Source organism: Helicoverpa zea, chromosome 21, assembly GCF_022581195.2.
Source record: "Helicoverpa zea isolate HzStark_Cry1AcR chromosome 21, ilHelZeax1.1, whole genome shotgun sequence".
Taxonomy (NCBI): Eukaryota; Metazoa; Arthropoda; class Insecta; order Lepidoptera; family Noctuidae; genus Helicoverpa; species Helicoverpa zea.
In genome coordinates this window covers 7412657-7427453 of record NC_061472.1, presented here as the reverse complement: position 1 = coordinate 7427453, position 14797 = coordinate 7412657, and the positions used below count along the sequence as shown (strand labels likewise).

At 37.8% G+C, this 14797-nt stretch overlaps 3 protein-coding genes across 3 annotated transcripts; 1 reads left to right on the top strand and 2 right to left on the bottom strand.

Annotated features, from left to right (window-relative positions):
- The first annotated feature begins 96 nt into the window (after window positions 1-96).
- Window positions 97-7595, top strand: LOC124640612 (another transcription unit protein). Its single transcript, XM_047178461.1, has 13 exons — window positions 97-184; window positions 1410-1494; window positions 1777-1816; window positions 2044-2137; window positions 2248-2856; window positions 2942-3045; window positions 3256-3441; window positions 3704-3873; window positions 4350-4567; window positions 4921-5083; window positions 5495-5710; window positions 6170-6338; window positions 6841-7595. The coding sequence occupies exons 3-13, from the start codon at window positions 1786-1788 to the stop codon at window positions 7032-7034; spliced, it is 2154 nt and encodes a 717-aa protein (XP_047034417.1). The 5' UTR covers window positions 97-184; window positions 1410-1494; window positions 1777-1785; the 3' UTR covers window positions 7035-7595.
- A 1016-nt stretch (window positions 7596-8611) lies between these two features.
- On the bottom strand, window positions 8612-11309 carry LOC124640758. The gene is made up of 3 exons (XM_047178674.1): window positions 11156-11309; window positions 9346-9783; window positions 8612-8970 (listed from the first exon to the last, which is right to left on the bottom strand). The coding sequence occupies exons 1-3, from the start codon at window positions 11307-11309 to the stop codon at window positions 8669-8671; spliced, it is 894 nt and encodes a 297-aa protein (XP_047034630.1). The 3' UTR covers window positions 8612-8668.
- A 1662-nt stretch (window positions 11310-12971) lies between these two features.
- On the bottom strand, window positions 12972-14732 carry LOC124641011. The gene is made up of 2 exons (XM_047179018.1): window positions 13954-14732; window positions 12972-13842 (listed from the first exon to the last, which is right to left on the bottom strand). The coding sequence occupies exons 1-2, from the start codon at window positions 14302-14304 to the stop codon at window positions 13066-13068; spliced, it is 1128 nt and encodes a 375-aa protein (XP_047034974.1). The 5' UTR covers window positions 14305-14732; the 3' UTR covers window positions 12972-13065.
- Between the last annotated feature and the right edge of the window lie 65 nt (window positions 14733-14797).

The window sequence follows — 14797 nt, the reverse complement described above, 5'->3', positions numbered from 1 at the left end:
AAGGCGATTTTGGGTACTTCTATCCTTTTCTAACTCCTTGAATTAGGCGAGATAACATCTTTTGGTTTGATAAGAGAAGTTTACGAGTCCGTAGATCGTGAGACTGGGAAGTGGGACGTAGTAACTTTAAACCAAGATCATTATGACCGTGGAACGTTTATGTTTATCAAATATTATTAAGTAGGTAAGTAAAGAACAGTAGTAAATACCGTAGGTACGTACGTTAAGTTTGTAAGTGTAACTAAATTAATGTTTAGTCCATTAGAATGATTGTTAATAACTCATGAAATTGGAACAAACACACGTTTCTTATACAATATTATGTATTCATGCGTGAGAGCATAGTGAATGTTTCATAATAAATAAATCACGGTCAAATAAAATGATCGAATAAAAGTGAAACGTGTTCGTGTTCAATGAAATTGGCATTGAAAGGCTTTAAAAACTTTAAGAAATACCTATCTATCTAGTTTTCATGTAAGTTTATGCATGTATCTGGCGTACACTTATATGCTATGTTTCTGTGGAAGTTTCAGTAAAAGTAAAATTAAGTCACTTCACGATTTTTACAGCGATAAAGAAATTGAAAAAACGTAATGAAGAATAGATAGAGCCTATGATAAACCAATGTTCGACTGTTAATCTTCTTGGTCCATTGGTATCTATAATCGACACTGCGGAGCACGTAGTTTCGTATTCGATTCCCGAATGCAGTTTACCATAACGACTATCCGAATTATCCATCATAATATTACTGAAAACTAAACTTAAGTAGATAACGTACATACAAGTAAATAACGTATACTGTACAGACAAGTAAATTCTAACCACGAAAACATGAAGCAAAGAGGATATATACCTATCTAAGTATTTTATGAAACGAAATAATATCATTAGGACTCGGAATAGCCATGTAATTCGAAATATAAATAGCACATCTGTATATTGCTCCTTTGAGAGTCGTTTCGGGTTAGATGAAATCTGGGAGATTCACGTTATAAACTACCGTACCTGCGATATTATTGTAGTGCATTGACTTCTTCCTATTAAGTTAAGTAGAATATAAAGACATTAAAAGGTCTGATTATAAAATTGGTTACTGGAAGAAGAAAAATAAGGAAGTACCCAAGTACAAAAAATAGAATAGTATAAATTTCCAGCTCTGAGCAGTGCTTGAAATAGGCCTCACCCGTCACACGCCACTGATCTTGACTGGGTATAGTTATCGGCACGGATATTGTGCGCAAAGCGATCCCCACTCCTCCGCCGAGAGCTCAATATCCGTGCCGGTAACTATACGAATCACCATAACGTGGTTTCAGCCGAGTGTCGAGGTAACTACTTCTTGCACTAAGATTAGAGTAGAGTATAAGAGCTGAAATAAATTACGTTTATTCTTCATTTTTCAGCCACAGGCAGAACGCTGCAGTGCTCCCGACTCCCCCTAGCGGAGGGTACCGGCAACTTTACGATTCGGCCTGAAAGAAACAAAAGGTATGCAGGTGATGATTTTTACGCATGAGGATTTTGGTGATTATTCCAGCGCAGGAATCAAAGAATAAAATTAAATTTAATATTTTTTTAGTATTATATTTAACTGTGGATGAAATGTTTTTCTTTTATACTCTGTATTGTTTGTTTGACGTTTCTGTCGTTGGCATTCTAACCTCAATTTATGTTTTCTGTGAAATCTCATTTTCGGTTCAAGACGTAAAATATTGTTTATTAATAATAATATTCGTTTAGTTTATTAGTGATTTTGTGTTACTAAAACAGGTGCCGAAAATGGCGCCAATCGCTAAGAAAACACTAGACGGTAAGTCAAAAGTGCTCTAAACGTAAGTGAACATAGATTGCAAATCACAATTCGTTTTCTGAAGAGTTTTAGGTTTTATTACCATTTCCCGGAGGAACATAGCCCCCAAAACGTTGCAATAACTTGTTCCATATGTACATTTACTAATTGAAGAAATAGCTTAGGCTAATTATTTTGATGTGCTGATTTATATAGTGATTAAAGTAACGTTTGTAACCTGGTTGCAGACACGGATTCCGGGTCGGATTCGGATAGCGGGTCCAGTGCAAGCCGCAGCAAGAGTCCCAGCCCCGCTCCGGGAAAAGAAGGAAGCCATTCAAGGTATTGCACAATACTCAATTTGTTTATTAGACTGTCAGACTTTCAAAACCTATCATGAGTAGTAACTTAGTAGTTAACTGGCAGTTAATATTAAATTCATTTTATTTCAGATCAGTGTCTCGGAGCCCAGCTAAATCAGGAAGTGAATCTCCTAAATCAAACCGATCCGCTCACTCCAGGAGATCTTCCAATGCTTCCAGAAGCAAGTCCAACTCACCTGCTCGCTCCAACAGATCACGCTCAGGATCTGCTCAAAGCAACAAGTCTGGTTCTTCAAGCCCCAAATCCAATGCATCAGGAAGCCCTAAACAAAGGGCTTCTAGATCCAGAAGTGGTTCGAGGAGGTCCCGTTCAGGTTCAGCTAGTGCCAGATCTCGCTCAGGTTCTCCTAAAAGCCGCTCAGCCAGCCCAAAATCTGGACCCCACAGTCCCAAATCTAGGTCACAGAGTCCGAAATCCAGATCGCAAAGTCCAAAATCTCGATCTCGCAGCCCAAAATCGAGATCACAGAGTCCAAAGTCCCATGCTAAAAGTAGATCAAGGTCAAAGTCGGCGAGTGCAAGCCCAAAGAGTAGGAAGTCTAGATCCAGGTCTGGTAGTGCATCCTCCAGCTCTAAGAGTCCAGTGGCTAGACCTGGTGGTCAAGACAGTAGGTCAAATTCTCCAGGACTTATGATTGATGATGCACAGGCTAAGGACAAATCAAAAAGTCGCTCAAGGTAAATATTGCTATAATATTTATTATCTTATTGTCATGATCAGCTGACAAATGAGGGTTTTATATGTTGATGTAATTTTTTTTAGATCTGGTTCAAGACATTCAAGATCAAAGTCTCGCAGTAAGTCCAAGTCAAAGAGTCGCTCGAGGTCCCGTTCAAAGAGCTCCAATGCTTCAGAAGCTGATGTTGGTAAGTTGTGAATGTACGGTACCATTTCAACTTTTTTCTGTGCACCACATGTAGAAGACAAAATTATAGATAGGTTTTTTATCTAGCTTTTTGCATTCGTATAATGAAATATGTACTCTGCTTATGCAATAAGTATATGAGCATATGTGGTGTGCACCAATTCATGGCTATGTGTTTTTATTGGTCTTTTACATACCTATTTAATTCCAGGGGACAAAAAGAAGCGCGCAGTGCTATCAGACTCGGAGAGCGATGGCGGTACCAAAGCTACGCCAAAACGCAAGAAGGCGGGCTCTGACAGTGGTTCAGAAACTAGTGATAAGCCTAAGAAGAAGTCGAAGAAACTTGTGGATTCTGATGATGATGAAGAGGGGAAGAAAGAAGAGGGTGATGGTGGTATGTAATTTAATTTTTATTTTAAATCTTTATTTCACACATAATATGAAATACGCAATGAATACAGTCAGTTTATGTACAACAGCGAGCTTAACCCAAAGTTGGGTTGTCGTACAGCCAACACTAAAGCGATAGAGAGATTTGATTTAATTTATTAATCTAGTTAATTTAGAAATTTAATTTATTTATCTTCTGCCGAAAAAAGAGACCCATCTATAAATTGAGTGTATGGGGAAAAAAATATATTTTATTTTCTCCACAGTTACCGCGGATGCCCTATTCGGAGACGCATCAGACATCAGCACGGAAGACGAGGGCGGCGCCGACAAGCGGTCCTCCCGCTCTCGGTCGCGCAGTGGGTCGCGGTCGCGCAGCCGCAGCCCGCAGGACGCGCGCCGCTCCGGGGACGAGGGCCGCGCTAGTGGAGACGAGGTGAGGGTACTGCCAGGGCTGCGGGACACACGAGGGCGGCGCCGACAAGCGGTCCTCCCGCTCTCGGTCGCGCAGTGGGTCGGTACTGCCAGGGTTACGGAACAGATGACGGCGGGTTCCCTAACTGACTGACGGCTACCAAACAAATGACAGCCAACAAATACCACTTGCCTATGCTCTTGTGGTCGGTGGCCCCTTTGGCAAAAAAAAAATACGTATTCTGACAGCCTAGCGTTTTTATAACTATGTTGGGGTCGGCTTCTAGTCAAACCGGATGCAGCGGAGTACCAGAGTTTGATATAGAGTGACTGCCACATAGGCACTCCACAACTCAGTTACCTAGGTAACCTGATATCCTTTGGTAAGACTGGTTGTCAGACTCATAAACTATTTATTTACCAAAGTTCTGACAGTCTAACTAAGCCCAAAAATTCTAAAAAATTACCCATTTCATTAAATTCTTGTTGCAATTCCAGCAAGAGCCTCGTGAGAAACCAGAGGAAGAAGAAGAGGTGGAGATCCCAGAGACCCGCATTGATGTAGACATGCCCAAGATCTGGACGGAGTTGGGCAAGGAGCTGCACTTTGTGAAGCTGCCCAACTTCTTGTCAGTGGAGACTAGGCCTTATGATCCTAACACTTATGAGGACGAAATTGATGAAGAGGAAACTCTTGATGAGGAAGGTCGGGCTAGGTGAGTGATGGTGTTCAAATTGTTTTTTCTTTCTGAATTTTGGGAAAAATGTGAAATGGATTATTTACATAAATCTTCTAACACATTTATTTGGAAATGAAATTGGTGGTGCTGTAGATTTTAATTTAAAAATTTAATTGTTGACAGTTTAGTAACTAATACAAGCTCCAAACTTATTTTTTTTTTAATCTTTACATCCATACATTAAAACATACATTGCAAAAAAAAAAAACTAAAAAAAATTATACGAACTATTAGACATGAATTTCGTATGTTTTTATTATCTCAAATACCATGTAAAAAAATATATATTCATTCAAACTAATTTGAACACCAAAATACCTACATTCCAGGCTAAAACTGAAGGTAGAGAACACAATGCGCTGGCGCACGGTGTTCGACAAGGAAGGTAACGCGGTGAAGGAGTCTAACGCCCGCATGGTCAAGTGGTCCGACGGGAGCATGTCGCTGCATCTCGGCTCGGAGATATTCGATGTTTATAAGCAGCCGTTACATGTGAGTTTTATTATAAAACATTTTTTTCTCCATGTCCCTAATTTCGAACGATTATTATAAAGGCAAACCTAGCAAGTTTTTGACAAAAAATATTTAACAATAGAAAATAGTTCCTGGATTTTTTGACCCTATGTTTTCAAAAGCTTGAATGAATTTCCTAGTGAATAATCTCTGGTAACTTTTTTTTCTGCTATATTTTAAGTTTCCATCTTTAGCTTTTACGATTTTGTCGACATTCCTTTTAAATAAGTCGTCCATTACATCACATTACTTTTGAACACGCCAGCCCAATATAGACTGTACTTTCAGGCACATAAAAAAGTCTCCTACCTTCACTGTATCACTTTAGGAAAGATATGCAACACCGCTTAATTAATCTAACATACTAATAAACCTTATTTCTCTCCCCAGGGCGACCACAACCACCTGTTCGTCCGTCAAGGCACAGGTCTTCAAGGCCAGGCCGTCTTCCGCACGAAGCTGTCCTTCAGGCCTCACTCCACGGAGTCGTTCACTCACAGGAAGATGACGCTCTCGTTAGCTGACCGCTCCACTAAGACTTCGGCTATCAAGATACTGTCCCAAGTTGGCGCTGATCCTGATGCTGATAGGAAGTATCAGCTTAAGGTTTGTTTGTTTATTTTTTAAGATGGATGTAGTATTCAGTGGGTTGGGCACCTAGATATGGGCTGGAGACCAGCAAATGACTATTGCAACGGAACGTGGATTTAAAGATTAAGAACAGTTTTCACTGGTTAACCACCAATGTAGTGTCTGTTAGTCATCTGATAGCTAATGCTATCTGCTAAATATGAAGGCTGTCTATCATTTTTGTCTGTTAGAAAAGTTTCTGATATTCTACCAGAGACTTAATCACTAACCTTATGAAACTGGTCATGAATGTGGTCGTAATGAAGACAGAGCCTTGGTAAAGGTTGCAAAAGTTTCGCAGTGGTTTTTATCACTTTAATCTTGTTTATTTTTTGCAGCATTTTGAACTTTTTAATCTCTATATATTTACCTATAAGTCTTATCACAACAATGTTGTCATTGTGTAAATGACCAATATACCTACATTTTTAACAGAAAGAGGAGATGGAGCTGCGCGCGGCCATGCGGTCCCGCGCGTCCACGCGGCCCAAGCGGCGCGGCGCCGGCGCCCGCGCGGGCGCGGCGGCCGCGCGCGACGACTCCGAGGACGAGGGCGGCGTCTCGCTCGCCGCCATCAAGAACAAGTACAAGCAGGGGCAGAAAGGTATGTGCACAACTTTACTTAGGAAATCAAAATTAATATTTACTAGTATGTAAGACTTTAAGACTGAAAGCCGACCCCAACTTAGCAGGGTAAAGGCTCGGAAAATTATAGTACGCAAGACTTTGGATGCTTTATTAAAAAGTTACTTGTCCCAATTATATTTATATGGAACACGTACATATGATTCATATTTAAAGAAAAAAAAAATATATTAAACTACGACGCCTTCAACACAAATAAAAAGGGTGATTTAAAATATACTTAAATTTCGACCAATGGATACGCTCTATTTTTTTATACAGATAAGAAGTTTTGGGCTTTCTTATTTTTTATGAAATGGCTTACAGCCAATTAAATTGTTTGTTTTACACGCACATAACACTGACATGAAATTAAATGAATGAATTTCATTCCCATTAAAAAAATAATTTCTGTTTAAAATTAACAGTGTTTCATTAATCTTGTGCGATACAAACCTTTACTTAATATTTTTCTACTACAGCATCAGCGGGCGCAGCAATCTACTCGTCAGAATCAGACGGTTCTGACGTTGAGACACGTCGGGCTCGCCGGCTCGACCGCGCTAAGGCGCTCAAGGATTCTGACGACGAAGGTTCTGACCATGAGGCAGATCAGAACACTCCGAGACGTACTTCTAGTGCCAGTGGGTCGGCTAGTGGTAGTGGCAGTGAGTGATAAGTGCGTGACAATGATGGTCCAGTGTAAAGTTTAGTGTATTTCGACCATGATGGCCCAGTGAGGTGAGGTTTTGTGTTGCAAGATTTATGGAGTATGTCTGTTGTTGGAATGTGACTTAAATGAAAAAGAAAAGTTTTTTTTAATTCGGCAAGGGAGGGTACTTTCAAATCGGAAATTTCTTGTCGGATGGCCGAGGTCCAAGTTAAAAGAGTCCTGAAACTTATGTATAATTTTTACCCCCATTTTCGTGAGATAGACTGTGCTGAACAATTTATTATTCCTTCCGAAAATAGCCTTGGTAATATGTTATTAAGAATGTTTTCGAATTAAAAACTATGTAATGTGCACACTTGTATCAAAAACTACTAAGAACTTTATGATAATATACACAGACAAAACTTCTTTGTTTTACATTGAAAGGAGTGCATGACTCAATTCACATAGGTATGTGAAAAAGATATTAAGTTAAATGGCAACAAAACATATTTTGTGTTACTTTTATAATTAAGGACCATGTATTCTGTATAAGTTGTAAATATAGTTATTTAATTGACATTACTATGTTTCGTTTTATTTAATTGATCCTAACTTTGGTATGAGGCCAGATCGAAATTTGTTTTTGAGTCAGTCCTCGCTGTACTTTTTTAGGACACTGTATTGAGGATTCTGAGAATAAACTGTTAAATAAATGATATTACATAAAGTAAGTATCTAAGTACCAAGTATGGAACAAGGACAATACAATGGTCTCGAACGTCTCTCAGCAGTTGTATTTGTCAATATGTATACTCAGCAGCGATTGTTTTATAACAAATAAATATTGCAAAACGATTTTAAGGCCCTTATCGAATTTTTAAACCGATTGTCATGTTAAAAAAAAGAGTTATTGCAAAGTAAAATTATAAATTTGCCGTATCAGCAAATATGAACTGTTTATGATAAACATTACGTAGATAGCCACCAATCCAAAACTGACCGCGCTTTGCACAAAGTAACATTAAGGCGACGAATTGGTCAACAATAATTCCATAACCGGCACGCGCATCTAAGGCGCCAAAAGGGGTCGGAGCGTCTGAGCGGGGCGAGGATAACAATACACGCGCTAGCTTATAACTAAAAGTCGTAAGCGACAAAATGGTTTTGTAATTTTATTATTTAGAAATGATAATTTGATAAAAATTCCTTCTACAATTTTAAAGAGTATGTATATACTCAACTACTAAAAAAGTTAAGAGGCTTAAATCGGTCCCGTTTGCCCATAATATGTGAATCTCTTTTTAAAAAGAGGTATGTTTGATATATTTTTCTCTGTTATAAAAGTTACCTAATCATGTTTCTACGTCTAACAAAATAAGGTTTATATCATGAACTTTCTGGTAACCAAGTTGTATTTTAATCCGTTTCGTATTTACTGAGAAAAATTGAGATCCTTGGCGCCAAAAATTCCAATTCGTCCTCTTAAACGGCTGTTTTATGGCCACAAGCTCCTCTAATATGATTATATACCTACCCACAAACAATAAATAAATACAATAATTATGTTTTAAAATTGTTAGTGGTAAACAAAAAAAACATTAAAGTTTTAGTTTTTTCATTCGTCAATTCTTATCTTAGTTTTAAAATTACTAATACTATACAACAGTATTATTATCTACCACAGTATCTACAATTACACTCAACAGTGCTTCTCCTTCATGCACCATTTTGCCGACTGCTAACACTCTCCAAACGCCAGAGTCCAGTATAGTGACGTTCGGTATACTGAACGCACAGGTATTCAGACTTATCTCTCGTCTATCGTAGAACCTATCGAAGGTAGACATAGGTGCCACGAGCTCACAGCTCTCCAAGTCAGGAATGGGGAATGCGATGCTTAAGTTAAAGGTGTCCCCTATGTTAAGGGTAGGTTTAAATGGTGTCAGTGGTACGTATTCTGGAAATGAAATAAGACAGTCATTAATATTGTGGGATCTATAATCCCATTGAGACAAATTGTTAGTTTACTCTTTAGTAGCGGTTCAGATTGGTCAGCAATCATTTTTGTTCTTATAATTGATTCCAATCAAAATCTATTAGTAGAGAATTTTGGAGTTCATCTGTTTGTTTATCATCTTCTTTAAAGAGAATCTGACCGATTATATGATGATTTGTTGTTAGTTTGTCACCGAATAGGTGGCGCTGGTGTCGACACTTTCGGAAAAGCAATTGCTGTTCAAGCTCTCTACGGTTTTGAAGGAGACGATAAACTGTCCCAGTAAAGATACATTAAAACTAAGATTTAAAAATATAAAAAAGTACACAAACCCACCTGTTATCGTAACACTGATAACTTGAAACATTTCAATCCACTCGCCGTCAATATTCCTCGTATAAACGCTAAGCACCCAATTCCCATGATCTTCAACCATCAGAGGTCCGATCATGAACTCATTCGGTTCCATTTCACCCACCTTTTTATCAAAATCATCTTTCCATGGCGCTGGCCTACGTATACTGAATACATCATAGTTATTACTCTGAGTAAGTATCGGTTTGACGTTATCTACGAATTTCGCTACTAAAGGTTGGTCTTCATCATTTGCGTCCTTTCCAAAGGTTGGGGAAAAGAGGTCTAATTTCATGACGTCACCGTTTGGTTTGTGTATGTAGTAAATGGCTTCCTCGTTGATCACCGGTGCTGATAGGCGGATAACGTCGTTTAGGAACGCCGATATTGATAGTGGTCTTAGTTCTACTCTTGATTTCGCTGGAAGAAAGAATTGATAACACTAGCTAGATCACTTTGTTTGATGTTTATTCATGTTATTATTACATACATTGTAAATGTTGTAACATCCCTACTATTATCCCTACTAATATTATAAATGCGAAAGTAACTTTACTCTGTCCGTCTGTTACGCTTTCACGTCTAAACCAGTGAACTGATTTTAATAAAATTTGTGACAGGGATAGAGTTGACTTTAAGAAAGTACATAGGATAGTTTTTATCCCGGACTTTTGAAGAGTTCTTTTGGCAACGCGATATAACCGAACTCGATGCGAGCGAAGCCGCGGCGGAAACCAGTTAAGTACCTATAAATAATTGCTTATCGTACAGCTTGGCAAAAAAGAGTCTGACGCGGTGACAGTTGGAACTAAAAATCAAAATCAAATAAAAATTGTTAACATCGTTAATACTGGACATTGAAGTGTCCAAGGGACATCGCCTACTTAGGATTGAATATCTCCAAAAATAACAAATATCAAAATCTGTGAGTCGTAGTATTCCGGGTTGCCACAGGTGCGATAGTGCTGACCTCATTTACTCCACACTCTTTTTTGCCAAGCTGTAAGTAACAATTACATTCGCCGAAATGGGACTCGACCCTTCAACCTTACGGTCATTTAACTACTCAACTATTGGGCTTACTTTACGTAGGTACCTAAGCGTATAAATAAGATAATGTATCTGTAGGTATACCTACTGTATAGCACTGATAGTTTATTCAGTGATTTCATTTAAAATGTTCTATTTACTCTTGTTAACCAAGGATTTTTTTATCTTGAGATAAAACTTGCTCAGATACAAATGTCTATGTTTTACTGTGACGACAAAATTTGTAGGTATTGTTGAAATACAGGGAACTATATTTTTTCAGTAGGTAGTTATTTAACTCACTAGAAATATTTTTGAAGCTTATCTTCAATAGTGAAAAGTAAGTAAGTAAGTTTATTTTAAAGAGTCGTGTGTAACTAACCGTTTACAGTCAGTTAAAACAACTTGAAGTGCTCTAAATAGCCCTGTTAAACCTTAATCACCTGTCACACATTCGCTTCGCATCACGTTCTACTGAAAGCGTGAACAATTTCATTTCAGTATCTACCTACTGCATTTCAGAACAATACCTAACTAGATCGATTGAGCTACATCAACATTGATTTGACCTATATTTACGATCATAGGAATACAAGATACTATTGATAAACAAAACAACGCATTTTAAATTCAAAGCTAAATAAAAGCATGAAAATTCAAAATTTAATCTCAGTTTCTATCACGCCAAAGTTATTGAATTAATTTTCTCGATTAATTAACTCTCATTCGAGCGTATCGATTAGAATCGATTGTGGATACGTACCGATGACTTCTGGTTGTGTGTGTTTGTTGATGGTAACGCACTGGGTAAACAACGGGAGGGTAAATGTCAACAACACTGTTACGTCGGTTACCCTTCGCGCGGGAGAGAGCGCGCGCATCACAGACCGGCGCGCAGTCACTGATAGCCGACACATTACTACGCCTGATACGATATTTTACGTACACAACATACACATGTATAACAAGTCAGCGTGTACTTATTTTTGTTGACTTACCTAGTAAACTTTTTTCGCTTAAAAATATTTTAGCAATTTTTGAGACCCGTTGTTATATTTTATCTCAAGTTTGTCATTAATTTCTGAAATGTATGCATGTAAATTAGTTAAAAATTTACATCTTAAACGTTAATTGATATAGTTGGCAGTGGCCGGCAAAATAACTAGGCCAGTGTTAACAGCGCTGCGTCAAAAATAGTAGGGACAATTACCTAGAGAGGGTGGACAGTAATGTAGCTTCTAGCATTAGTCATAGCGTAATTGAATGCATTACCAAACCAGTTGCAGTTGGTCGCATTTTATTTCTGCTAGTGATGCAAGATTAATCAGAAGAGTTAGCGCGGACATTGAACGTAAATAGTGACTGAAGGAATACCTACCGATTAGATACCAGTTTCTTCTATTCACACAGTTTCAGCTCTTTCCACAGAAGTAGCAGTAATTTCCCATTATACCCAGCTTGTGAGAGGGGTGGGCAATTTTGACACAAAGCTAAACTATGCAGATAAAATGCACTTGCTATGGGGTCTTATCGTTAAGCGATACCGCCCCGGACAGAATGCGATAGATGGGAAAGGCTAATTTATATTGAATGGAGTAGCATCAGCACTGCACCAATGTTAACTTGCCTATATCATTTTTGTGCAGAATATCGAACTCTGGATCAAACTGTTAGAAGTGGATGATCAGCAAAAACATTTGTTAATGTTTCCTTATTATGCACCAACCAAAATAGAATATGTTTTATCAATTTTTGACTAACTTTTACCTTGTTTTGCATTTTAATCGTTCTGTTCCCGGTCTGTATATGGATTGTTGCAATAATAGTTATTTGTTATACAAGAGTGCAAAGTTGCTTTTTAACCGCGGGCTCAATTTTGATGACCGAGCAAGCGAAGGATTCTAAAATTGAGACACGAGCGTAGCGAGTGTTTCAATAATTAGAATCCTGAGCGATAGCGAGGGAATCAAAAGAGCACAAGGTGAAAAATCTTTGCACTCGAGTGCAACACGTAACTTTTCATCCCACCTCATCGAGGAAATTTTTAAAGTCAAAAAAAGAAAATGGCACGCACGTCACACATGGCAAATTAAAAAGATGTATTAAAATTTATTTATGCAAAAACTCAGCTTAAAAATGCAATGAAGTTTAAAATCAACCTCAAAACAATAAAAAATAATAATTTCATCCCACTTCATCGAGGAAATTACTAAATGCAAAAAAAAATAAAATGGCGCGCACATGTGAGTATCAAATTAAAAAGAAGTACCTATTAATAGTTATTTGTTATACAAGAGTGCAAAGTTGCTTTTTAACCGCGGGCTCAATTTTGATGACCGAGCAAGCGAAGGATTCTAAATTTGAAACACGAGCGTAGCGAGTGTTTCAAAAATTAGAATCCTGAGCGATAGCGAGGGAATCAAATGAGCACAAGGTGAAAAATCTTTGCACTCGAGTGCAACACGTAACTTTTCATCCCACCTCATCGAGGAAATGACTAAATGCAAAAAAATATATAATGAGTAGACGGCTCACCTCCAGCAGTGAAAACTTCGAGAAGAAGAAGGAATAAAAATACGTTTGCAATCAATATAATTTAATTTTAGTTTGGGTATTAACTACTACATTATACTACAGGCTAATTTATTAATCTTAACAAATGATGATTAGAAATTAAGAAAAATTGAATGTAACGTTGTTACAGTTAGTTATGTGGAGTGTAATATTTTTGTTTTTGTTCGGTACTGTAATGTTGGTGGTAGAGACTTGTGTATTATTATTATTGTTTTTTGGTAAGTTATCTGTATCACTTAATATTTCTACAGATTCATTAGATTCCTTTGGCGTAAATGTTGGCGAGAGAGGGCGAAGGCTAGATGTTTCGTACCGGCTCATTGTTGATGTGGAAGGGCCAGTCCAAGGATCTGACAAAGGCTTGTTCAGTGTAATGGCTCCCATGATGCCTTTACATATTTTAGACTTATTTTCGATAGAATCCTCTATATATCCTTCTACTACCGCATTAGACTTCCAGCCTCCATGACGCTTAAGAGACAGAAGATCAGCTCCTGAATCGGCCAAAAGTGTGGCTGAAGTTCGTCGGAAACAATGACCCGTGTACAGTTGAGGTTCTGGGAGTTCGAGAAATGTCGCTATTTCTCGTGGGATACTGCCAATTTTATTAGAACCCATAGGCTGTCGAACACACTTTCCGTTGCGATATTGTAGAAAAAATCGATTGGTTGGAGTGTTAAGAGGGCGTAAAGCTTTGTATTTCTCTACAATCGCTGCGCACTCCTTGCGAATGACGAAGTTGCGGTCTCTTTTGGTCTTTGTATTCGTTAAGTGTATCAATAACAATTCATCCGAATGTTTCTCAATATTTGTGACATTAAGCAGTGTTAGTTCATTTGTTCTACATGCTCCGTTTATGCCAATAATAAGAACAACCTGTAAAGAATAGAGTATTTAAGTAGTAGATAATGAAAATTAATTACATTAATATGCATGCATGCTTATGCCAACTACATTAATAATAATACCTACTGAATGTACACTTACTTTTGCCGCCAAATACATGGAATCTGGTGCATTGTTAACAAACTTTTCTATTTCGGATGCTGTGAAAACTTTCGATTTTTTTGGTTGATGACCAGATGAGGCTCTTTTTAAAAATGCCAGTAACTTAGTATATGTTTCGATATTAATATCTTTTTTCATCTTAATCGTTGCTTTTAGCATTGAGTAAGTACTCCATAGTGTGCTAGATTTCCTCGTCTTATATAATTCAACAAAATATGCAAGCAAAACGTTTTCTGAAAATGTTTTGGCACCTTTAGCTATTCGCCATGTATTGAACATTTCATATTGTTTCAAATACTTCTCGCGTGATTGTTGAGGGAGAAAGGTCATCTGTACATTATTTACAGTTTCGATCAATTCTGTCGGCGTCAAATATATGTCGTCGTCGTCACTATAAAATCACTCATTTTAATATTTGAATATGTTTTCACTTTTAAACAATATGACGTAAAAAGAAATTAGCGCGCGCAACGCAAATTAAGAAAAAAAGTACCAAGGTTTTCTGAATTCAAAAATGTTGATGACGGGCTGTGTTCCGAAGCTAGTGCTCAGGACATTACGTCAACTTGTATCACCGTAGCACTCCGTACAATAAGGCATTGATTCGTGAGGTCATTAACACTAGGCAGTATACTGAGTTTAATTTCGGAACACAGCCGAATTCACAAACTCAGTCCACATGACGTTCTAAATTCAAATCACTTTGCCGCTCTAGAGGATAAAATGGGCTTTTGCGCTCAGATATCAAAGAGTAAAAATACCCTTTCCGAGATGGTGGGATGAAAAGTTCATTTATTTGAAAACTCAGTTTAAAAATGAAACG

Bases quoted from the DNA above. Each gene is read 5' to 3' on its own strand.
- LOC124640612 (XM_047178461.1), top strand. From the start codon at position 1,786: ATGGCGCCAATCGCTAAGAAAACACTAGACG. The intron at 2,857-2,941 runs GTAAATATTGCT...AATTTTTTTTAG, and splicing joins AAATCAAAAAGTCGCTCAAG to ATCTGGTTCAAGACATTCAA. The intron at 5,711-6,169 runs GTTTGTTTGTTT...CATTTTTAACAG, and splicing joins ATAGGAAGTATCAGCTTAAG to AAAGAGGAGATGGAGCTGCG.
- LOC124640758 (XM_047178674.1), bottom strand. From the start codon at position 11,309: ATGTGTCGGCTATCAGTGACTGCGCGCCGGTCTGTGATGCGCGCGCTC. The intron at 9,784-11,155 runs GTACGTATCCAC...TCTTTCTTCCAG, and splicing joins CACACAACCAGAAGTCATCG to CGAAATCAAGAGTAGAACTA. The intron at 8,971-9,345 runs GTGGGTTTGTGT...TTTCATTTCCAG, and splicing joins TATCAGTGTTACGATAACAG to AATACGTACCACTGACACCA.
- LOC124641011 (XM_047179018.1), bottom strand. From the start codon at position 14,304: ATGACCTTTCTCCCTCAACAATCACGCGAGAAGTATTTGAAACAATAT. The intron at 13,843-13,953 runs GTAAGTGTACAT...TATTCTTTACAG, and splicing joins CCATGTATTTGGCGGCAAAA to GTTGTTCTTATTATTGGCAT.